The sequence below is a fragment of the Vulpes lagopus genome, chromosome 8 (genome assembly GCF_018345385.1).
Source record: "Vulpes lagopus strain Blue_001 chromosome 8, ASM1834538v1, whole genome shotgun sequence".
NCBI classification, from domain to species: Eukaryota; Metazoa; Chordata; class Mammalia; order Carnivora; family Canidae; genus Vulpes; species Vulpes lagopus.
In genome coordinates this window covers 133,284,607-133,308,538 of record NC_054831.1, presented here as the reverse complement: position 1 = coordinate 133,308,538, position 23,932 = coordinate 133,284,607, and the positions used below count along the sequence as shown (strand labels likewise).

Genomic DNA, 23,932 nt, shown 5'->3' with positions numbered 1-23,932 from the left:
GAGATTTTAGCCTTTATGGGCCTGTCTTTGGTAAATGCTTATACGTGGTTTAATGCAGTGCAGGAAACTGGTGTGAGGTTTGGAAAACTGCTTTTTCTACCCCCTTCTTCTTTTTTAAATTTCTCTTTATTCACAATAGAACACTCAAATCTGGAGAAAGGAGGTAAAGTCAGTCTGCAATCATGTAGCATCACAGTAAGTGGAAAGGAGATCTTAAGTACGGCAGAAAGCTCACCTTCCTGGGGATATGGCTTTTGGCAGGTGGCCCAGGACAGGTTAGTGGGGATGGCAGCGGCATAGATCGTGGGAGAGTCTGAGAATAGGGTGCCAGTGGCTCATTTGTCAGAAGTGTTGTTTCTAGGTTTTTCCTGACCCTCCTAAAGCAGTGAAAGGATCGTGGCAGCCATAGGCTATAGGGAGCTCTGCAGTCGCCCCTCCCACTCCCTTCCTTTCATTGGAGACAGAAGTAGGCTTTTTCTTCATCTCTAGCTTCTGTCCTGACCTTTTTGTCCCGTCCTTAGAAGGGAGCTGCTAAGTGCAAGATGAAAGTGACCAATCTGTCAGGGAAGAGGATGTGTTCAAAGTACAAGAGTAGTGTCAAGTGTCATCTCTTTGGTCATTTACTGAAGTTCTCCTACATGCTGTGGAGCTCACTAGGTTGTACAGGACAGGTAACAGGGCCTAGAAAGAGAATTGCAAATCATAACCTTGTTCATAAAAGAGATAGCTCTTTCAAGACTAATATGGTAAGAGGATGTTTGCCGAAGAAATGAATAAAATTTGTGGTATCTGCTGTATCATGGATTCTGTACTAGTAACGGATCTCCGTTTTAGGATATCTCTCGTAATGGCAACTGTGTGTGTCTCTCTGATGCTTCAAAGTGCTTTTCTGTGCTTCCTGTTTAAAAAATATTCTCTGTGCAGAATAGAAAAATAATTTTTCTTTCATAACTGGTATTAGTGTGGTGTCCCTTCCTTATGGATTTAAATCACCCCACAGTGCTTGGCTAGGAAAGTGTTGGGGCATTGCAGTTATAGTTGAAGCATATTTGGAGGCAGAGGGTACTGTATAGGAATAAGAATATTATTTCAATCCATCTGCAGATATTTAGTGTCCGAGATGCTTTGGGAGATGCCAAGGAGATGGAGATAGTGGTCAAGAGTATGAGTTTTGTAGTAGGCTATGTCTGTGTGTTTTTTGTTTTTTGTTTTTTGTTTTTTTTTTTTTAGAGAGAGAGAAAGTGGTGAGTGGGGGGTGTGCAAAGGGAGAGGGAGAGAGAGAATCTTAAGCAGGGTCTACAACCAGCGCAGAGCCTGACTTGGGCTCGATCTCATGACCCTGAGATCACGACCTGAGCCCAAATCAAGAGTCAGACGCTTAATTGACTGAGCTGCCCAGGTGCCAGCCAGACTGGTTTTGAATCCCATTTCCTCCATTTACCAGTAACTTGGGTAAATTACTCCAGTCCTTCATAAATTCTCAAATTCTTTCTGTAGCATCTTTCTGTAGGAGGAGAGAATATTAACTGTCTCATAAGGTTCTGAGGACTAGACACGCTGATGTGGGTCAGAGAGCTTAGAGCTGCTCGGGATGTAGAGGGCGCCTCGGTCAGTGTTAGTTACCATCATTCGCCGTTGTCATGATTGTCAGCGTGTGATTGGCTTGGGCTGGACTTCAGGGCTGGATTGGGTGCACATATGGAAAGTGATTAACAATGCAAAATAGCATACGAGTCGTGGAAGGAGAGAGAACATGTCTACGATTTTATTTGTTCCGTCTCTCAGCAGACACCACTAAGCACCTGCTTAGGGTATGGCTGTGTGTGTTACGGATAATACAAAAAGGGGGGGCAGTAGAAGACCCCTCGTAACAGCTGCTCGTAACCATGAGAAAGTTACTGGAGCCTCCTCTTCACCCCTGTCCCTCTTGCTGCCTGAGATCAGAGAGGTGTGGCACAAACTCTAGTGCTGCCCCTTACTATCAGCTCTGCACTGTTTTTTTTTTTTTTTTTTAAAGATTGTATTTATTTATTTGACATGGGGGAGGAGCAGAAGCAGGGGGAGCTGCAGAGGGAGAGTGAGAGGGAGAAGCAGGCTCCCCACTGAGTCGGGAGCTCAGAAGGCAGATGCTTAACCGAGCCACCCAGATGCCCCAGCTCTGGTATTTAAGCATACGGTTTACCTGTGCGCCTGATTTCCCTCACCTCAGAATGGAGAAGATAATGGTATTTCCTCATATTGTTGGGAAGATCAAATGAGATGATGGACACGAAGCTCTTGGCTCCAGTAGGATCTCCCTAAATGCTATTCCTGTTGCCCCACATCCACCGCCGTAGGCCCTGCCCTCGCAGACCTGTTAATTCATCGGCAGTACAAGGCAGTGTACGCTGTTGCTCTAGAGACGCAGGCACGGTGCGCCGGGGTGCCAAGGGGGGCCGTCCTTCACCCTGTTGGGAGGATGCTGGGAAGGCCATTCCGGAGGTGGCGGCGCAGGATCCTGGCAGGCGGCCCAGGGTGGGTCACCACATTCCAGGTAGAGTGAGGCTTGTGAGCACAGGCAGGAGGCAGAAAACTCGCAGGGCGTGTTTGGGATGGTTTGGGGCCAGGAGGTGTCACGCCAGGAACTTTGAACCTTGGGCAATGGGCCTATCTTATATATGGGACCCAGTGCTTAGGTCCCTCCACCGTTTTGTTCCTATCCACTGTGCACCTCAGGCTGGCTTTTTAAGTGACACAGGGGCGCAGGAAGGGAGTTCGTTGTCAGTGCTGACCAAAAAGCCACCAGCCTCCAGATTTACTCTGGTTCTAGGGACTCCACTTCTTGCTCAGCTCAGCTGAGGAGTTTGTGGATAAGACATCCAGGAATAAGCCTGCACGTCATCTGCCTGGAAAGGAACGAAGAGCACTGTACCTACTGTGGGTCCCTGGAGGGACCTTTCCCAGCAGGGCAGTTGTGGGTGCATATTTGAATGGGTGGGGAATCTGAGAGCCTTCCCTCCAGAACCGCTGAGCTCTGCTGCTGTTTTTGCCCGACTCCTTTGTTTTGGCAGCTGGGGGCTGCCCTCTTCTCATTGTTTCCCTGGGGTCTTCTCCTTCCTAGACCACTACTTTTGCTCTCTGCATTTCAGCTTTAATTTTTCCTGGCATGTATTGCCTACCATTCCTTCCACTTCCCCAAGATGTACAGCAGCCAAGGAATCCCAGTGCCAGCCGCCTTTGTGACAGATTTGGGTATTGAAAAATAGGGCAAATGATTCAGATTGCAAATGATGCTCTTCAAAAGAAGAAACTATGTGCTTTCTCCTTTTAAGTCAGTTTCAACTGTTGAGGAATATGCTTCATGTTCCCCCCCACTTATGATCATTGCTCCCCAAATGTGGAAATAGAGTGGTTTCTGGGCTCTCTGGGGTTATTAACTTCTCCTTTTGGTTAGTCTTAAGCTATGTGGGGACACATGTGGGGACACATGTTCCTGCAGAAGTCTACAGCGTGAGCTGGTTGCATTTGCTTAGCATCTGCCAAGCTCTAGATCTGAATACTTTAGAAGCCAGTTACCCACAAATCTTGAACAGTCATTTAAAGGAAAAAAATAATTGTTTCTTGTATTGGTTTGTCTTTGACTGGCTTGCCTTTCTTTTGAGTTCCTGTACCAGCTAATGGTTGCTGGGCAGTTGTCTGTACTCCTTGTTCTCAGAAATTGCCTTCGGTGGTGCAAACAGTTTTGTAGAATGATGGCTGTCTCCTCTGCCCCTTAGGACGGGGACCCTGCCTTCTCTTCTTGTATTTCCAGTGGCCAGCACGGTGCCTGCTGCAGATTGGGGAGTGGTGTATCAGTGTGTTCGCATGACTTCCACAGCGAGGAGAGGGAGAGATCCAGCCACACCCTCTCCACTATGCTTCGGCTGTTCAGGGACATCTTGTACCTCTAGGTTTCAGTCCTATAAAAGCTGGGTCTGAAAAGGACCTTCAGCGGTGGTTTGTTCTTTGCTTTCTAACAGGTAATTAGGCCTGCAAGCGTAGATGCAGAGAACATGTGGAGCTAGTCTTTCCAGAAGAGAGTATAATTCCCTTTGGTGACCATCTTCTCATGGGCTCTCATGTTACGTGCAATATACCCATTTTGGGGGAGTGGGTGGGTTGCCAGAGCTTGTTAAATATGGCAGATTTCTGTGTTTCAATCCCAGAGATGTCTTGAGGGGGGTCTAGGGGCCTGCATTTCTTCCCAGGTGACTTAGATGGCGAATATTTGCCTAAACCAGGGGTCTGCAAACTGGCTAGCTGGTCAAATCCAAACTGAGAATAGCTTTTATTTATTTTTTTTTAAAGGCTTGTAAAAACCCAACAACACAAAACAACCAGAGAGAATATACAACAGATAGCCTAAAGCTTAAAGTATTTACTGTCTGCCTTATTATAGAGAAAGATCCTTGCCTACACCCTTTACCTGCTGGTGAGCTTCAGCTGTCAGAACGGGATGGTCAGGAAACTAGTAAAGCTAGTGTACACAGGCTGATTGTGGGGTTACTCCTGGCTTTTTATAGCTGGGTTAAGCTGTAAGACTTCACCTTTAACTTTTAATGATTTGCATATAGTAAGTGCCTACTGCATATGTTGGGTGAACATTTCATGATGTCATTTTTATTTTTCAGGTGCTGTTGAGTTGGAAAACTTGCCCTTAAAGAAAGATGCCTTGAAAGAACTAGAATTACCATTTGAAGTCAAAGCCGGTGTGTGGAACTCTACAGGAGAGGGAGGCAGTTTTGAGTCTTATTCTGCTTGGGACAGGAAAACTGAGAGCCCTTGAGTTTGGCTCTGTTTGAGCAGGAAGAGGCAGGATAGGAAATATCGAGTTTAGATCAGTCCTCAAGTGTGGCCTTTTCTATTAGGATGACCTTGGGGCAGTGGTGGGGAGGTCAGGTGTTTCCCAGACATATTGAATCAGAACTGCCAAGGGAGTGTCCTTGAACCTGCATGTTTAATAAGCACACAGGTGATTCTTACATTTCCTAATGTGTGAGAACTTCTGTCCTAGATACAGGGGGTTCTTATTTTTGGAGAGTTCATTATATTATATTACTGAGAGGTTGTTTATTGAATGAAAGGTGGGCTCTGGCACAGTGTGCTTTCTGGCAGTGTGGCTTTGGGGCAGTTTCCTTGCCACTCTGTGTGTGCTTCTTAGTCTTTAAGATGAGATGATAATCATTGTACCTATATCAGAGGGTTGTGGAAAGGAATGCATGAGTTACTGCGTCAAAATTACTCGAAACAACGCCTAGCACACTAAATAGATGTTTGCAGTTACTGTAGGAGTTCTGTAGTTACTAGGTTTGGTAAGGAAACAAGAATTGTCTTGGAGTAAATTTATTCTTTGTTGGGGCTTTTGGCTTATTCAGGCAGTGGAACCCGCGACCCTTGATCTCAGGGTTGTGAGTTCATACCCCATGTTGGGTGTGAAGATTGTTTAAAAATAAAATCTTTATAAAAGTTCTTTGTTAAATGACCATGTATAAAATTAGTCCCTATTCAGACGCACCATCATCATTCAGTAATAGCTTGTTGATGTCAGTCTTTTCATTACTTTTGAGTACTTATGTTACAGTAAAATGCAAGTACAGTGCAAATCAGTTGCTGGGTGAAGTAGGATAGAAATCTTGCAAAAGATTTAGGCTTTCTTGAAGTCACTTCGAGTGATGGGTGAACTGCTGGAATCACAGGCAAAGGCACTGAAAAATGAGACTGAAAGAAACTGAGGAATGGTGATACTGAGGGCACTTCCAAAGAGTTATTATTTGAATGTCAAAGGATTAGGAAAGGCTCTTGTGGGAAATTGATGAAGTTTCCTAATATTTTTGCAAAAATGACCCTCTTTTACTTTTTTTTTTCTCCAAAAAGTAAATGAAATGTAACAGAGGTTATATTTTGCTGTTATCTAACTTATCAAACATGCCTCTTCACCCCAATAATTTAGGTTAGAATTACAATTGCACACTAATTATTATTAAATTCTTTGTGAGTTGGCATATGGTTGGTATGTGGTTTGAGTTATGATATAAATTATTAAATAGAAAAGACTTTCATTTTTCTAGATAAAATCCAAATTAAAATGTTTTCATTATTTGTTGCCATTTCTTAATTTATTACTGGATTATACAGTTGATCACTTGGTGTTAATATTCTCCTATCTTCAACAAATCAATCCTATTTGAATTCTAGATCTTAGAGGGTAGAAATCACTCAGAAAACATGTGTTTCTTTCAGAGGGAGCATATTAGTTGGGCCATGTGGATCTTCCAGAGATCCTTTAGGACAGTTCAGATATTCTTCTGCATTATTCCTTAGTGGTAACTTGCCTCTTATTAATTGAATTTAAAGAAGACCTGTGTCCTGGGAGACTGCTAGATATGGTAGCACTTGGGAAATCAGTCTGGGTTCTCATGAAGAATCAGGATTCTTTCTCGATAGAGTGCCACTGTAGCATTTTAACCACAGTTTGGTTGGTATGTTCGAGACTGGATATACTGTGAGTAAGTCTGCCAAGAAGTGCTTCTCAACCAGTCCACTAATAACGAACAAGAAATGAGTTTCATGCTCATGGGCTTGTGCAAGTGCTGTGGGGAGAAAAGACAAGGAAGTTTAAGAGGTAGTTCACTTGGGGAAGAAGGACTTTGCAGAGGCGAGGTGTCGCATTTGATAGGGTCAAATTGGGCTTTTCTTTTTTTAAGATTTTTTTAGAGACAGAGATAGCAACAGATAGCACAAGTGGGGAGGAGAGGGAGAAGCAGGCTCCCTGGTAAGCAGAGAGCCCAACTTGGGGCTCGATCCCAGGACCGGACCCTGAGATCGTGACCTAAGCCGAAGGCAGGCACTTAACCAACTGAGCCATCCAGGCGCCCCCACTTTGGGCTTTTTCCATGTACTTTATTGTGCCTCGTTCTTACAGATCTCAGCCTACAACTTTCTATTTCCCATGTATGAGAACCTGCTGCCTGTTTTCTTAGATTAAAAAATAAATGGTAAAAATACTCATGCTCCTTATAGAAAACTAAAAGGATGCAGAAAACCAGTAAGAGGTAAAAATGTGGATGGATACTTGACAAGACTTTGCTTTTCCCAGGCTTAATTGGGAAGGTAACTCTTCAGATTCCCTTTTATCGCCCCCACGTGGACCCTTGGGTGATCTCCATCTCCAGCCTTCACTTAATTGGAGCCCCTGAAAAGCTAGAGGATTTCGATGATGAGAAGGAGAAACTCTTGGAGAGGGAGCGCAAGAAGGCTCTGCTTCAAGCCCTGGAGGACAGATGGAAGGTGAGGTGCACCCCGTCGGCCACCAGACCCAGACCAGCCACGGTGAGACATGAAGTGAGCAGAGCACTGGATCTGCTAACACCAGCTCTTTCCTTTGCAGAATGAACGCCAGCGGAAGGGGGAGTCCTACTGGTATTCAGTTACCGCCTCTGTAGTTACGAGAATTGTGGAGAATATTGAAGTAAGTCCTCTTGACTTTTTATAAAGGATGAACATGACAGGGACTTCTCCAGCTTAACTGTGTTGTGCTTCTCGGTACCATGTTTCTTGTGGGTTCAACTGAAATGATGTTCGGAGCCATGGCTGACTGCTCAGGTCAGCTCTTACAGGCTGCGCCAAAGGAAAACCTGAAAAGCAAGTCTCCAGCCCTGGGCAGACATGGGTTTTTCTTGCTTCAGCTTGTGTCAGTAGGAGTTTTCCTTTCACTCACATTTTGCTTTGTTTTTGAATGTTGGACTCTTACTTGCCGAAAGCATGTGCCTCCTTAGAAGCCAGGTTACCTAAACCTTTGTGACTGATCATTTCGGGGCAAATCACTTCACTTCTCGGTCTTGGTTTCTTCATCTGTAGAACGAGAGAGGTTGAATACACGGTTTCTAGTTGATTCCATAGTGAATTGCGGACAGCCCACGGAGATGTTTAATCTCCTACTGATGGATCTGGTGGTGGTTTGATAAGTTACAGTGTCAGGGCCGGTGGCCACGGTTTCTGCTTTACTTACAGTTTTGTTTCATCCTCAGAAACTAGACCAGGGTCTGCTCTCGTTTTCACAAATGCCCTAAGAGTAAGCCCATACATAGCACCTCTGGGGTTTTCTTGCAATGCCAACGTGACACAGGCCAAATGGTTTCAAGGTATACTACTTTCTCTCAAACTGTCAGAGGTTGTGGGTTTCATAACTGTCATGAGATTGACAGAGAGATTGGTACATTTGAGGTGAGTGCTTTGAATTCTGTTTTAGACAGTTGTATTTTTTTTTAGCTGTCACTTATTTTAAATAATTCATCATTATTTTTATAATAGTTTGAACTGAGATTTAGTTCATATCCCATGAAGTTCACACTTTTAATGTATACATTCTAGTGTTTTTTATTTTTTAATTTTTTAAAAAGGTTTTTATGTATTTATTTTGAGCGAGAGAGAGAGAGTGCGCGCGCACAAGTGGGGGGAGAGGCAGAGAGGGAGAAGTAGACTCCCTGGTGAGCAGGGAGCCCAATGAGGGTCTTGATCCTAGGTGAATCATGACCTGAGCCAAAGGCAGATACCTAACCCACTGAGCCACCTAGGTGAGGCGGCTCCACTCTAATGTTTTTTTTTTTTTTTTAAGATTTTATTTATTTATTCATGAGAGACACACAGTGAGAGAGAGGCAGAGACACAGGCAGAGGGAGAAGCAGGCTCCATGCAGGGAGCCCGATGTGGGACTCGATCCCGGGACCCCGGGGTCACGCCCTGGGTCAAAGGTAGGCACTAAACCACTGAGCCACCAGGGATCCCCTCACTCTAGTGTTTTTTTTTTTAGTGTGTTTACAAAGTGCCTAGATTACAGTCCCTAATGGCAGACCACTTTCATTACCCCCAAAAGAAATTGCATCCCCACTTATAGCCACACCCTTTCCTCCGCTCCCTCTAGCCCCATGCAACCACTGAACTACTTCCCTTATGGAAATTGCCTATTTTGGACATTTCCTATCCATGTGGTCGTACACCATGTGGCCTTTTGTGTCTGGCTTCTCGCACTTAGTGTAATGCTTTCAAGGTTCGTCCATATTGTGGCATATGCTGGGACTTGATTCCTTTTTATGACTGAATAGTGTATTCCATCAAAGATACAGATTGTCAGAGATAAAGTTGAAGGTTAGTTACAGTGGTAGAAACAGATTTTATTCAATAACTGTTTTTTTTTTTTTTTTCCAATAACTGTTGACAGAAGTGGAAAGAACAGAGCTCTACTCCAGTTTGCACAGAGGTGACAGGGAGAGTGAGGCAGGGGATCCGTGTGGGGGAGGGCTCAGGTGAAAAATGACCAAGGGTCAGTGTCCATGTGATAAGATCAGCTGTATCTGCTAGCTGGGCTTCTGTGCTCCGAGAGACAGAGACCGAGATTGAGACTGGTCTTGTCCTTCCTGGTGATGACATTTCATAGGAATGGTTTTCAAGTCCTCGATTGTAGGAGATACATACATATCTCATAGAGACAGAGAAAGGATTCACAATTGTAAGCTGTCTTTGGTACATGCTCTAAGAAGGGAGGTCAGGGACCTAATGTCAGGCGTTGTCTGGAACAAACAGCCCTGAGCTTTTCCAGACAGGAACTCAGAATGAGGCTGGAATGTCCCAGGGACACAGCCTTAGGCTTGCTAGAAGCTGTGTTAACATGTGCTCAGATCTCTCTGCCTAGGAGGTTGAATGGAGTATCCATACTGAGAGGTTTTGTGGTTTTCGGGATATACTACATTTGTTTATCTGCCTATCAGTTGATGGACATTTGGGCTGTTTCCACTTTTCGCCTGTAACAAATAATGCTGCTGTGAACATTCATGTATATGGTTTTGTGTGAATATATGTTTTCAGTTCTCTTGAGTATATACCTGGGAGTGGAATTGTTAGAGTCATATGGTAACTCTGTGTTTAATTTTATGAGGAACCGGCAAACTGTTTTCCAAAGAGGCTGCACTGTTTTACAGTTTCACCATTGATATGGGAACATTTTAACTTCTCTGCACCCTCATCCACCCTTGTTATTGTCTGTCTTGTGAGGATAACCACACTAGCGGGTGTGAGGTGCTAAGTTGCCATGGTTTTGATTTGCATTTCCTTAATGGCTAATGTTGGACATCTTTCCACATACTTAAGGCCACTTGTATATCTTTTTTGTTTTTGTTTTTGTTTTTGTTTTTTTTTTTAATTTTTATTTATCTACGATAGTCACACACAGAGAGAGAGAGAGGCAGAGACACAGGCAGAGGGAGAAGCAGGCTCCATGCACCGGGAGCCCGACGTGGGATTCGATCCCGGGTCTCCAGGATCGCGCCCCGGGCCAAAGGCAGGCGCCAAACCGCTGCGCCACCCAGGGATCCCTGTATATCTTTTTTGGAGAAATGTCTATGCAGATCCCTTTTCCATTTAAAAAATGGGTTTATTAGTGAATTGAAAGAGCTCCTTATATATTTTGTTGTTGTTTCTAAATATTTTACTTATTTATTAGAGAGAGAGAACAAATAAGCAGTGAGGAGGACAGAGGGAGAGGGAGAAGCAGACTTTCCACTGAGCAGGGAGCCTTGAACTTGAAGGGCAAGTTGGGGGGTGATCTGTTGAGACTGTATGAGCTCATCAAGGCTCTCTTGGAGACTGTTTCCCAAAGTGGTATTTCTATGTAACTGATATGCCATGGCTTAGGAGGAAGAAATTGTTTTTCTTATTCAGGCTTGCATTGATGTCCTGTGGGGAAGGCGCTTCCCGCTGCAGAGCGGACTGAAGCGGAGCGGCCCGAAGCGGAGTGGCCAGCGGCCCAGCAGGAAGCACCCACTTCCTGACCGCCTCTTCGGCCGCCACGGGACTACTGTGGCTTATTTAAATGCTCAAGGGCAGTTTGACGTCTACCTGTAGCACATGTCTAAATGCATTTTCCTTTGTTCTCCCCTTTGCAGTTAAAAATTCAAGATGTTCATTTGCGCTTCGAAGATGGTATTACTAATCCATCCCATCCTTTTGCGTTCGGCATCTGTATTAAGAATGTGTCCATGCAGAATGCTGTGAATGAACCTGTGAGTATGCACTGTGCTTGCAAGCTAGGAAGAAAGCACTGATTCTGGGGAATTTGGGGCTCTGCCTTTGGTCATTGCATGTTCTATAAAGGAGACCGCACTCTTTTTTACCATGTTCTTTGGTGGGAATGTGTATTTCTTGCTGTGTCAACAGATTAATGTGCCGGAATAGGGAAGTGGCCCATTTTCTCTGATGTTTTGTTATTTCACTCAGACCTTAAATGTTAATGTGGTTCTTTTTCATTTTATGCACAAGGAAACTGAGTCACAGAAAAGATTTCAGCTTTGATTTTCTTCTCATGCTATGTGTACTACTGGGGTAGGCTTCTGTTTCCTAGAATTGGTGTGCCCTGGCAATATTGGTTGATGCCTTCACATCTTGAACCCCATTCTCCACCTCTCTTCTGACCTTCTCGTTCGTGGTCTTTACCTATGGGACATCTCTGTGGTGTTTTAGGCTTGTCATAAGCAAAATTATCCCCTTATGTTCCACTGGCCCATTTTGCTTCCCTGAAACCAAATTTTTCCCTTTATTTTCTAACAAGTTACCGAATGTTACAACGCATAAAACTAACAGCTGTTTTCTGTGCCAGCCACTGTTCTTAGTGCTTACATGATTTATCTCATTGAATTCTCAGTACTTTTTACCACCACTGTTAGCCTCCTATTGCACACAGCTAAGGACGCTAAGGTTACAGAGTGATGGAATGGTGGAACCAGGTCTTGAGCCCACATGGACCAGTTGCAGAGTAGGGGTTTGCAAACTGCACTGTAGAGGGAAATCTCCCCTACCCCCGTTTTTGTCCGTAAAGAATTACTGGATCATGGTCACAGTCATCATTTACATATGCTTCAAGGCTGCTTTTGTGCCCCAGAGGGCAGAGTCGAGTAGTTAAAACAGAAACTGTGATCCACAAAGCCGTCATATGTACTTCCTGGACTTTTTCAGAAAAAGTTTGCCACCCTTGCTCTGGAGCATGTGTCCTTACCGTTACGCTTATCTCCACAAGCCTGTGCTCATCCTTTTGCTTCATATTCCTTAACCTCAATATCCAGCCGCTCACAGCATCTGGCCAGTTTCCTTGCAAAATGTCTCAAATATGTCTCTTCCTGTCATCCTCGCTGCAACTGCCTTACTTCAGTATCCTGTAAGCTTTGGCCTGGGCTAATAAACGTGCTGTTCCACGACCTTGCTTCCATCCCAGGCCATTGTTTCTTTCTAAACCAGTGCTTCCCACTGTCTTGCACATCATGGCACACATAGGAAAAATATATTATTTGGACAGGACCCTGGGGCAAATGCATGTGACTGCTGAGGGCTGGAGGTGGTTAAGCCCGGTATTGTTTTTTTCTTTTTTTTTTAAAAGATTTTATTTGTTCATGAGACACAGAGAGACAGAGAGGCAGAGACATAGGTAGAGGGAGAAGCAGGCTCCATGCAGGGAGCCCGATGTGGGACTCGATCTTGGGACTCCAGGATCACACCCTGGGCTGAAGGCAGGCACTAAACCGCTAAGCTACCCAGGGATCCCAAGCCCGATATTTCTAAATGTAACTTGAGCCTATAAATTTGCTCATTTCCTGATACACTCATGTCTCTTTTTCTCTAGCACACCAGGGTGGGAAGCTTTACTTTGCACTATTGCCAGAGTTCTGTTTCTAAAACACATACTTGCCCCTGGTGGCATGCCTACCTCAAAATCCTGGTGGCTCCATGTCCCTTCAAGTATGAAGTCCAAACTCCTTAGTATGGCATAAACTTCCTTTGCTAGTGTATTAGTTTCCTTGGGCTGCCTTAACAAATTACCATAAACTAAATGACTTAAAATGACAGAAATTTATTCTCTTTAGTTCTGGAAGCCTGAAATTGGAATCAAGGTGTTTGTGGGGCTAGTTTTATCTGGAGGCTCTGAGGAAGAAACCGTCCCTCCTTGCTTCTGGTGGTTGCCTTAGCGTTCCTTGGCTTTTGGGTATATAGCTTCCACCTCTGCCTCCGTCTTCACATGGTCTTCTCCCCTGTGTGTCTGCCTTCTCTTCTTAGGATGCCAGTCATTAGATTAGGGACCCGGTCATCCACTATGACCTCATTTTAATTTGATTACATCTGTAAAGACCCTATTTCCAAATAATGTGACATTCGCAGGTTCTAGGAGGACGTGAATTTTTGGGTTAACTACTTAACCCAGGAAACCTAGCAGCGTTCCAAGCTGCTTTTATTAGCACTTAACTCTACTCCCAAGTGTGTGTTCGTGCACCTGTACCAGTGCTGCCCTCACACCGTGAGTACAGAGCTCCTTTTACCCAGATGTAGTCACCAGCTTCTGAAGCTGCCAGGCCTTTTGTATGGTGGACCAGACACTTGGACCTGTGTCCCCATGCTTCCCTCCTACCCTGCCTACCTTGTGCCAGAAACATACAGCTTTTGATGCTCATCTACACGGTGACATTTTCTCTTTTGTTTGCTCATAGCATCTTATGTACTCTTCTGCTTTCTGCTTCATTAAAATTGATTGTGTTATCCCTACTTAGCTAGATTTTGAACACTTTAAGAGCAAAGCCCTGTTTTAATTCAGTTTTGTTTCCCCGGTGCCTTGCAAAGTGCTGATGCAGGCCTCTTCAGACCTGGTTTATTGAATGAATAAGTCTGTGAATAAAGAGGCTCATGTGTTCTTTCCTGTTTTACCTCAGGTACAGAAGTTAATGCGGAAGAAGCAACTAGACGTAGCAGAGTTCAGCGTCTATTGGGATGTCGATTGCACTTTCCTGGGGGATTTGCCCCAGGTGGAGTTACAGGTACGGTTCCGGTGGAAGGGTGTGGGGCTGCTGCATGGGTTTCTGTTCTCGGTGGCTCTGATCACCGTGCCCACAGCCCTCTCCCTCCATTGGTGTCCATGCCAAATGAGTTTGCTGGAGGTACTTTGCATGCATGTAATGCTGAACAATATACAGTATTCTGATATGTTTCACATTTGTATTGCATTCTAGGTTCCTTTCCTTTTTTTCACTTAAAGCTGTGTTTTTAAGATTAATGTCACTATTTATATTTCTGGTTCATTGCTTCTGACTCCTGCATAGTAGTCCATGGTATGCATCTAACATCCTGTATTATAGTTACCTATTCTTTTTTAAATTTTTAAAAATATTTTATTCGTTCATGAGACACAGAGAGAGAGAGAGAGAGAGAGGCAGAGGGAGAAGCAGGCTCCACGCAGGGAGCCCGATGTGAGACTTGATCCTAGGACTCCAAGACCACACCTTGGGCTGAAGGCAGGCGCTAAACCGCTGAGCCACCCAGGGGTTCCCAAGTTACCTATTCTTTAAGCTGCACAAATTTGACATCTAGATTTTAAGTGAACAAAGCACCAGATCTGATCCTTAAAGAAGACCTTTCTTATTAATGTATATGTTGAAACGTCACCTTTGGTGGTATTCCTTTAAGAAGTACTTAGAAAGTCATTAAAATCATGGGACATAAAGTATTAGTGCTTGTGAAGGATAAAAAAATTCTAAGTTTGGGCAGCCCAGGTGGCTAAGCAGTTTAGCGCTGCCTTCAGCCCAGGATGTGATCCTGGAGTCCCAGGATTGAGTCCCACGTCAGGCTTCTGCATGGAGCCTGCTTCTCCCTCTGCCTATGTCTCTGCCTCTCTCTCTGTCTCTGTCTATCTGTGTGTGTCTCATGAATAAATAAAATCTTAAAAAAAAATGTTTAAAAAAAATTCTGAGTTTAATCTTTTGGTAAAGGAATTGTCGGTGGTTTAGGTAGAATGGAAAAAAAAGGACTCCATTTTTCCCCCCCTCACGCAAGATTTTCTTTGGCTTGCATGCTGTTGTACAGAATGGTTTCATTTTGCTAATACAATTAAATAAATACTGTACATCTATACAGTTGAACTGTATGTGGTTAGAAAAAAGAAGATGTTTATGATGAATATGGGATAGTCTTTAAGATTTAGTATTGATTTTAAAGAACCGAGGTAAGACAACGTGTGTACCATTTGTGTGAGAATGGTTAAAAAACCAGAAAATCGTGGATCAGTCTGAACATATACAGAATGCCTCTGGGGAATACAGAACAATCTGGTATTATTGGTTGCCTCTGGGGAGAATAATTGGGTGGCTGGAGGATGGGAGTTGGAAGGAGATGTTTCACCTTTTTTTGCCTTTCAGTTTTGAACCATGGGAATGTTTTAACTAATAAGAAATATAGATTAAAAAAAAATAGTAGCAAGCTTTAGATTCCTGTTTTTGTCCTGGTTTGGTATTCTGAGGTAATAAACTGTAAATTCGGTAATATACCAGCATGTAACTTGATCCCGAAAACATTTGCCATGATGACAGACATTCTTGTGACACTCAGGAGGCCATGGACAAGAGCATGGAGAGCCGCGATCATCACTACATCCTGGAGCCTGTGTGCGCATCTGCTCTCTTGAAGAGAAACTGCTCCAAAGAGCCGCTGAGGTCTCGGCACGCTCCCCGGATCGAATGCGATATTCATTTGGAGACCATCCCCTTGAAACTCTCACAGGTACTCTTTCTTCCTGCTGCTTTATATTCTCCTTGTTGAACCAGTAACTGGGACAAAGGAAGCATGGTGACAGGAAGGTCTAGATGCCTCACAGCACCCCAGCGGGAAAGAGCGTGCCTGTGAGACCACAGGTGTGGTGAGTGTAGCACCCACTGTGCGTTACACGGTTGGTTTGGGGTGCTGTCAAGTTAGTTTTGATTTGGTTTTGAAGTGCTGGGCAGAGTCCAGGACATATAGTAAATACGAATACTTCACTGTCTGCGGTTGGAGAGAAGTGCCACGTGATGCTGAAACGTGGCCTTCCATGCGCACTGGGGTTCGGTTTAGTGGCCTGACCGAGGTATGTTAATGGAGTAAAGGAAACACGTCAGTTCTAACCTAGTTCTTTTCTCTCCACCTCTGCTGAAAAGCTGCAGTACCGGCAGATGATGGCATTCCTCAAGGAGCTGGAGCGGAAGGAGAGGCAGAGCAGGTTCCGAAGATGGAAGCCCCGAGTGGCTGTGTCTGAGAAGTAAGCGCTTGGAAATGGCACTGTATGGTGTGGCTGTCCTTGTCTGTGGGTCAGAAATGTGCATCACTGTCGCTTACACGTGGCTGGAGCTAAACTACGGTTGATATTTTTGGCCTTTAAAATGTCATTTCTGTGGTTGATCTGCGTTGATGTTCTTACTATACATTTTGTTGGCACTGTGTGGGTTCGCTCTCAGGTAGAGTGCAGCAGAGTTAAGGTCCTCTTGGTCTTACTTAGCAGGTAGACTGGTGTCGCTCCACTGGGATCTGCCCATGTGGGAAATACTTGGCAGTGTTCTCTGTACCTCCTTTCCTACGTCTCTGCTCCCACGCTATTTGAGCAGCATTTATGTAGCACACTTTATGACTTCTGTAGCAAAAACAAATCTTTTCCTGTTCCAGTAATAGGCTCGACCAGTCTAGTATATTACAGATTTTAAAGATCTGTGTATTTTCATGTCTTTTCTGAAGTATGCCTTTTAAAATCTGTAGTGTCCAAATTCTTGCTAATTCTCTTAAGATCATCTTTACCTTGTAGTCACTAGTTGACTCTGTCAGTAGACAGGACTGCTATTATGGGTAATTCAAACCAATCCAGTACTATATTATTATTATTGATGTCTTAGTTGAGAATCTATTATTTGATGTTCTTTGTCAGCAGATTGACTTTACTCACATGTTGGGTTTAGTCTAATGTTGAAATGAGCTGGAGGCATGAAGTATTGGTGGGCAAGAGAAGAGAGGTCTCAGAGGAGGAATAGGGTTGTTTATGTACATTGTCCTGGGTTGAGGATGTTTTAGTCGCTTTTATTGTAAGAGGTAATTAACATTGTTATGACACCTCTCAGCTGCCGAGAATGGTGGTACTTTGCTCTGAATGCTAACCTGAACGAGATCAGAGAGGAGAGGAAGCGTTGTACCTGGGACTTCTTGTTACACCGTGCCCGCGATGCTGTGTCTTACACTGACAAATACTTCAGCAAGCTGAAAGGAGGCTTGCTGCCTGCAGATGACAGGGTGAGCAGATTGTTGTTATCTTCACTGTTTCTTGGCTTTCAGCAGGAATGTTGGGAGCCAGGTGGGTTCTCTCTCAGTGCTTGGAGTAGTTTGTGAAGGTGTCCGGTTTCTCTGCAGCTATAAGACCTGTTTTGGTTTTGTTTTTGTTTTAACCCAAACAGGAGGAGATGCGTCGGATTGAGGAGGAACAGAGCTTTGAGGAATTGAAGATTTTGCGTGAACTGGTTCATGAGCGATTTCACAAGCAAGAAGAACTGGCAGAGGTAAGAAATCCTCTGTGAGAAGATAGGTTCAGTCCTAACATGCTCAGACTGCTTCCGTGTGGATGTGCTGTGCTTCTTGGGGATGGGGAGGACAGAGAATGATCAGTGGCAGGTCACAGCTTGTTTGTCTTTGGGGACTCATATTTGCTCCTTTCTGGTTGACACAGAGCCTACGAGAGCCTCAATTTGATTCTCCAGGAGACTCTCCTGGGGACCCAGAGACCAGTGGAGGCAGTGGGATGCTACAGTACCTTCAGTCCTGGTTTCCTGGCTGGGGTGGCTGGTATGGGCAGCAGACCCCTGAGGGGAGACCGGTTGAGGGACTGTCAGCAGAGCAGCCTGAACAGTGGACTCCCGAGGAGATCCTAGGTAAGGTGGGAGCGGAACTTTGCTTCTCGGCCCTTGGCTGCTGTGAAGGGAGACACTTGGTTCATAAAAATCCATCTGTTTGTGCAATGGCCCATGGTATTTTCAAATAAAAGAAGTAGACATTTGTAAAACGGTTTGTCTCCCGTTCATAGATTGAGATGGAGGAAATTTTTGAGAGATACTTCATTTACAACTTTGTTGCTAAATTTGAATAATTAGCATAGTTTCGGGACTGAGTGGCAGCGGTTGTAGGACTAGGTGAGTTCGAAAGGTTTAAACTCTGAAGCTTAAGCATCAGTCCAAGGCCACTCTTTAGACCCATGCTGTCCATTATGGTAGCCATAGCCACAGATGGCTATTTATTTTTATTAAAAAAAATATTTAATTGAAGCAAACTGATAGAGTGTGCACACGCCATACTTCTACAGATCAGTGACTTCCAGAGTGAATATTCCTGTCTAACCTGGACGCTGGCAGAGAAATAAAACATAATCAGCACCCTGGAGGGGTTTGTGCATTTGTTGCAGTCACTCTCTCACATGTTATCATCTATTTCTTGACTTATAACACCAGAGGTTTGTTTACCCATTTTCAAACCAATGGCTCTTTAAATTCAAATTAATTCAAAGAAAAACAATTTTTTTCCTCAGTTATACTAGCCACATTGGCCATGGGGCTCAAAGCCACTTGTGGTTGGTGGTGCCTGGGCCAGACAGTGCAGATGTAGAACATTTCACTGCTTTGGGCAGCGCTGCTTAAGCTGGACTTTGTCACGAACCTAACGTCCTCCCTTGTTGGAGAATAAGTTGATAAGCTTTCCTACCAAACAGTGTGATCATTTTACATTAGGAATGAAACAGTCACTCCTGACTTTGGAATTCTTCCCTAAAAAAAGGGAGAAACTTGTTAAATAATATCGTTGCCGCAATCAGCATGCCTAGTGGTGCTTTTTTGGGTTTTCGTGTTTTCTCCTAAAGTCTTTCCTTTGTCATTGCTCAGGCACTGAGGAGTTTTTTGACCCGACCACCGATGCATCCTGTCTGAGCGCGTACACGAAGCGGGACCTTGTTTTCGCCAGACTGCACTTGCGGCTGCAGCGGGGTTCTGTGACACTGCTGCGCCAGGAGCAGGGCACCCCACAGATGGAGGAGAGCGCCTTCCTGCAGCTTGAGTTGTCAGGTGTGGCCCCACAGAGCGGCCTGGTGCTGCTGCTCCCTGCCTGCACCAGCATCCCCTTGAGTCTCCTTATTTGCACTCGTTCTGTTCTAGAAACTGGCCATGAGCACCAAGCAATTGCACGCTGGGTCATTGCTGCTGGGGGAACGTAGGCTTGAGGGCCTCTGAGCCTCCGATCATAACGTTCACTGATGGATCGGTACCTGACCTTGGTGCAAGTGTGTCTGTGTGTAAAGACAGCTCATTTAATATATATAGGGGATTCATTAATACCGAGCTCGTGGCCAGTGGCACTGTAACTCCTGAGTGCAGCACTGTGTGTGGAGATCATTTTAAACAGTGAAATCACCAACAAAAGGTACAAAAATGCAAACAGCTTGGCACTAAATAGACCATGAGAGGGGCATTTGTGTGCAGTATGAACCAAGCCAAACCAAGAAAGCAGAGCGATGTTACCTGGTTCACCCTTGGCTGCGAGGGTGAACGTTGGGTGACTCAGATTTGTGTCTGCTCTACACATGTCTCAGAAGCACCACCAGGATGGATCTTGGGGTTGTAAATGAGTTTTAGTGAGTAGGTGAATTCACAAACATGAAACCCGTCAATAGTGAGGATTGACCATGTTTGATGTGTTTTTGTGACTTTGAATTAATGGTGTATGAATATGCAGATGTTTTTTTTTTACATCTCACACGCACTTTTATTTTGGTCCAAAAAATAGCCACTTATCTCAATAATTTAAAGGTGAACAACCAAAAAAAAAGTTTGTTTGACTTTATAATTTTGAGAGCTGAGATTGCACAAACGTAGTGTGAATTAGCAGATTGCTCGAACTCAATTGTAAGATGCTCTGTTAAGAATTCATTCTGTTACAAAGCTTTTAATATTCCTTATGTATTTATAGAGAGTGACTTATACAGACATACTGATATATAGGTAGGCTTTTTTGTTCTACTTTCAAGGAAAAAGGCTTCATGATACTTAGTCGCCCACATACCTTTAAAATACTCGAGGGTATCATGGCGTAGTATCCACTCTTTGTTGATCTTTTTGTAGATGTGAAGCTATCGGCAGAATCTCTTCCTCGAAGAAATTCCTCGCTGCTCTCAGTACGGCTGGGGGGACTGTTTCTTCGGGACCTGGCCACAGAAGGAACCGTGTTTCCCCTTCTGGTGTTCCCGAATGCAGTATGTACGGCAGTGGGATGGCTGCTCCGTCCAGAGCTCTGTGACCTGTGCCCGACTTAGGCGAGCAAGAAGTAGCACTAACTCCATTCATTCTGACATTTGGTCATCTGGAGACAGATGGGCTGATTAAAAAACAAACTGGAATTCAGTAAGGTTTTTTTAATTGGTCGGAGAGCAGATTGGAAGGAAGCAGTGCCTCCTTCCCTTCTTCCTCTCCTTAGTCATGGCTGTTACGGAGTAGTTTGCTCTGTTTTGGAAGAAAATGCCAGAAGCACCACTGTTTTCATATTTCAAGGGCAATGTTTGCATCTCCTCTATCTGGAATTCATTTTCATGCATTTTGACCCTTAGTCACAGATCTTTTCCAGACTTTTCCAGATCTTTTCCAGAGAACCACTTCAACTTACCTATGTATGTGTAATTTTTTACATTCAGTATACCAATTAGGTCTTTGATCTTGTTAAGTTGGCAAAGATACGGTCAGAATAGTTGAGCATTTAGCTACTTGCTCTGTCTGTGGTTTTTTTTTTAGGGGAGGGACTGTGGAGAGGGTGGGAGGAATGCAGCATAATCTAAGAAGCCATGCATACTTCATACTCATTTAGGAGTCATTCATTAAATGCGCGGACTGCAGAGTAGCATACTGTCCATATTAGGTTAGAAAAAGGCACAGACTAGAGAGATCAGTCTACAAGTCCTCTAATCCGATGTCAGATGAGTTTTGATGTGGTTGTGTTAAGTGAGAGTGATGCCAAAGGGCAAAACTAGAGGAAGTGTTTGCACAGTGAATTGTCCCCTCTCACCTGACATCTGTGCCTTTTGTGTATGTTTTAATAGCAAAAAGAAGTTGGCAGAGTCTCACAGTCTTTTGGTCTCCAAACAACATCTACAGACAGAAGTGATCATAACCCTGGTAATTTGTCATATGTTCTTAAAACTAATCTTCAGAAATAAGATTACTGATCAGTAGTGCTGGTCAGTTGTAAGAGGGAGTGTGTCCTGTTTTGTCCAGTGGTTTTTTGTGTGGGTCTCTGTTGTTCATGGAGACCATGTTTTCTGTAACCTGTGTGTGACCGGGGTAAGCCTGCAGGGCTTCCGAGGCCTGGGTTTCCATAATGAGAGTGAATATAACACCCCAATCTTGAGGATTCCTACTGAAAATTAGTCCTCGTTAGGGTCTCTATTTTATGAATTTCTCATAAATGAGAACTAATTGGAAAATAATTTAGAAAATATATTTTTTTCCAGAATTCCTTACGGGTTATTAAGAATAAGGTGATTGTTTTTGCTGTGTTCCATATTCTTTCTCTGGTTCTTCCCTTTAGCTGCGGACCCAGACGACCCAGTTTTTGAGATGCTGTATGAGAGAAATCCAGTGCACAGCCATTTTGAGAGGCGGCTGAATGTCAGCACGAGGCCTTTGAACATCATATATAATCCCCAGGCTATTAAAAAAGTAGCAGACTTTTTCTACAAGGGAAAGGTTCATACCTCAGGTTAACTTTTTTGTTTGTTTGATCTTATGTTACTTTCTATAGACATATTTCTTGTCATTTTTAGTGCTTTGGACAAGGGTTATTACACATTGAAGTGACCTGGTAGTGGCTGGAATCATGACCTAGGGGGCACATGGATGGTGTCCTTAGTTATGGAATCAAAGTAGTTGTCCTTGCAAAGTCACTTTTCCAGAAGGGATCAATATCTTAAATATTTTCGTTTTCTTTGCCCTCATCTGTCATACTTTAAAAAATTCTTTCCATTCTATTAGAATCTTGGTTTCCTTGGCTACCCAGGATATTTTAGGCCTGTGAATTTAGGAGGAATGTTCAAGAATTTCCCTCTAGATGGCAGGGTCTGTTCCACTTGTTTGGTGCAGCGTTAAATACTGCAGAGCTCATCCTTGTGCTGTTCTATGTCATTGTTGCTTTATTCATGCTTCCCCTTTGTTCCCAAAAGAGATTTGAGGTCATAGAAGCAGAAAAAATACTTTCATTGACATGGACATTGATAACACAATAGTCCTTTCCTACATGTAGCCCCTCTCTCCCTTCTTAAAACAGTGGAGCTGCTTTAGTTTTTGGTCCGGTTTTGGAGTCTTCATGTCAACGATAGCCGTAAATGCCTTGGATTTATTGCTCTGTCCCTGATAGAAGGCATTTCCTTCCAAATTCCACTTTATTAACGTAGTGTTATGCTTTCAGGATTTTAGAATAGTCTGGGATCTTTCAGAAAATGGTTCAAAAATTCCAGTAACTTAGGTGCCCTTCCCGCGTGTGCCACCTTTCCCCCTTGTGGCCAGGTCCCCCACCATTGCCTCACTCTTGTTACCCTTTGCAGTGGCAGGGCGAGTAGGAGTAGAACTGTTGTGCAGATGGTCTTCTAGCTCCGATGGAAATTGGTGATGAGAACAATGTTGCAGTGGTCTTTTCCACCCAGCCATTTGAAAATGCTCATTCTCCTGTGCATCCCTAATCTTGCAGGTTTTGGTTATCAGTCTGAACTTGAGCTGAGAGTGGCAGAAGCTGCCCGAAGACAGTACAACAAACTGAAGATGCAGACCAAGGCGGAAATCCGACAAACTCTCGATCGTTTGCTAGTGGGTGATTTCATTGTAAGTGGGGCAGGGGCAGGGGCAGGGGTGGGGGCAGGTGTTCTTTCTGTCAAGTTCTTCACCTCCTCTAGTTAAACCTGTTTGTTTCAACTACAATTAATAAATTAACTGAACATAGTAAATCTGTCATAGCTAACCCAAAATAAAATCTGGCTTTTACAGTCAGAGTATCAAGAATAAAAACAAATGGCTCGGATTAAACCGTGTTTCTTCCCTGTGTCCGTCTTGGAACTCTCTTAAGATTCGTTCATGTTCCATTTTCTGTACCTGATGTTTTACAAATGTTTCACATAAGAGTATTCCCCTTCACTTACTATTATCAGATGAAAAATACCTGGAATGGTGCCCCAGTTTTGTTTCCAGGGTAGATAGTCACTTTGTGCTACTAAATAACCAGCTGACATGAGGACGCCATAGAAAAAGAGAGCCAAGAAATACTTTACGATTCCAGCAAAACTCAGTCTGTAACACAGTGGCATGGAGATGCCCTACTTAGGTGCAGCAGTAGGTGGAGCAGGGAAAGTGCAGCTCCCTTTGGGGAGCAGAGCCCCTGTAAGTGTAAGGGACAGCAGAACTGTTCCAAGTAAAGTGGAACCGAAGATGGTATGGGATGAAGAATCAGTCCTGTTTTCTGTTTCGAGTGTGTGTGTTTCAAGACAAACGCAACAAGTAGTATCCTCTTGTTATCTTAGTCGAAGAGGTTTCTTTCTGATGACATTTATGTAACTTAGCTTTTTACCACATTCATATATTCAAGGCTAATTTTAGTTGCAGGGAAGAACAGTGAATACACTCATGGCTTGGTGTGTTTTTTTATATTTCAAATGTCAAAGCTTATGTTTTCCACTAAGGTATTTTGACCTGAAAGTTTGTGGTTACTAATGTCTGTGAATAAGTAAAAATACTTGAATTTGGATGTTTATTGGAATTCCATAATTTCTGCAATACGGTGAGATACTAAGTCCTATAAATTTAGAAGCATGATCTTTCTTAAGCCATGGATCACCATAATCAAAGACCCGCCCCCCCCGGGTCCGGTAATTTGCTAATTTTTTTTCTCCCACTTTAAACATTTACCTGTGATAATGTCTCAAATCCTTAAGGATTTGGATCTACTTTTGTTTTAAACTTTTTCTGTAATACCATAGATCTTTAAGTCATCCCATAACCCTGAGTGTGGCTTTCAAGAAAGGCTTGAG

At 43.8% G+C, this 23,932-nt stretch overlaps 1 protein-coding gene across 6 annotated transcripts in view; it reads left to right on the top strand.

Moving 5' to 3' along the window:
- VPS13D (vacuolar protein sorting 13 homolog D) overlaps positions 1 to 23,932 on the top strand; it is a 237,818-nt gene that overhangs the window by 4,092 nt on the left and 209,794 nt on the right. For 4 of the 6 annotated variants that reach the window (XM_041765972.1, XM_041765971.1, XM_041765970.1 and 1 more), the window contains exons 3-17: positions 4,650 to 4,727; positions 7,115 to 7,305; positions 7,406 to 7,486; positions 10,956 to 11,072; positions 13,761 to 13,865; positions 15,430 to 15,600; positions 16,011 to 16,111; positions 16,959 to 17,127; positions 17,289 to 17,390; positions 17,558 to 17,759; positions 18,759 to 18,938; positions 19,992 to 20,122; positions 20,960 to 21,035; positions 21,448 to 21,618; positions 22,603 to 22,733. In XM_041765972.1, the coding sequence (XP_041621906.1) occupies positions 4,650 to 4,727; positions 7,115 to 7,305; positions 7,406 to 7,486; positions 10,956 to 11,072; positions 13,761 to 13,865; positions 15,430 to 15,600; positions 16,011 to 16,111; positions 16,959 to 17,127; positions 17,289 to 17,390; positions 17,558 to 17,759; positions 18,759 to 18,938; positions 19,992 to 20,122; positions 20,960 to 21,035; positions 21,448 to 21,618; positions 22,603 to 22,733 (2,006 nt within the window). Of the gene's footprint in view, positions 1 to 4,649; positions 4,728 to 7,114; positions 7,306 to 7,405; positions 7,487 to 10,955; positions 11,073 to 13,760; positions 13,866 to 15,429; positions 15,601 to 16,010; positions 16,112 to 16,958; positions 17,128 to 17,288; positions 17,391 to 17,557; positions 17,760 to 18,758; positions 18,939 to 19,991; positions 20,123 to 20,959; positions 21,036 to 21,447; positions 21,619 to 22,602; positions 22,734 to 23,932 lie in introns of those variants that run through there. The other 2 variants (XM_041765973.1, XM_041765974.1) reach the window with 2 other exon arrangements.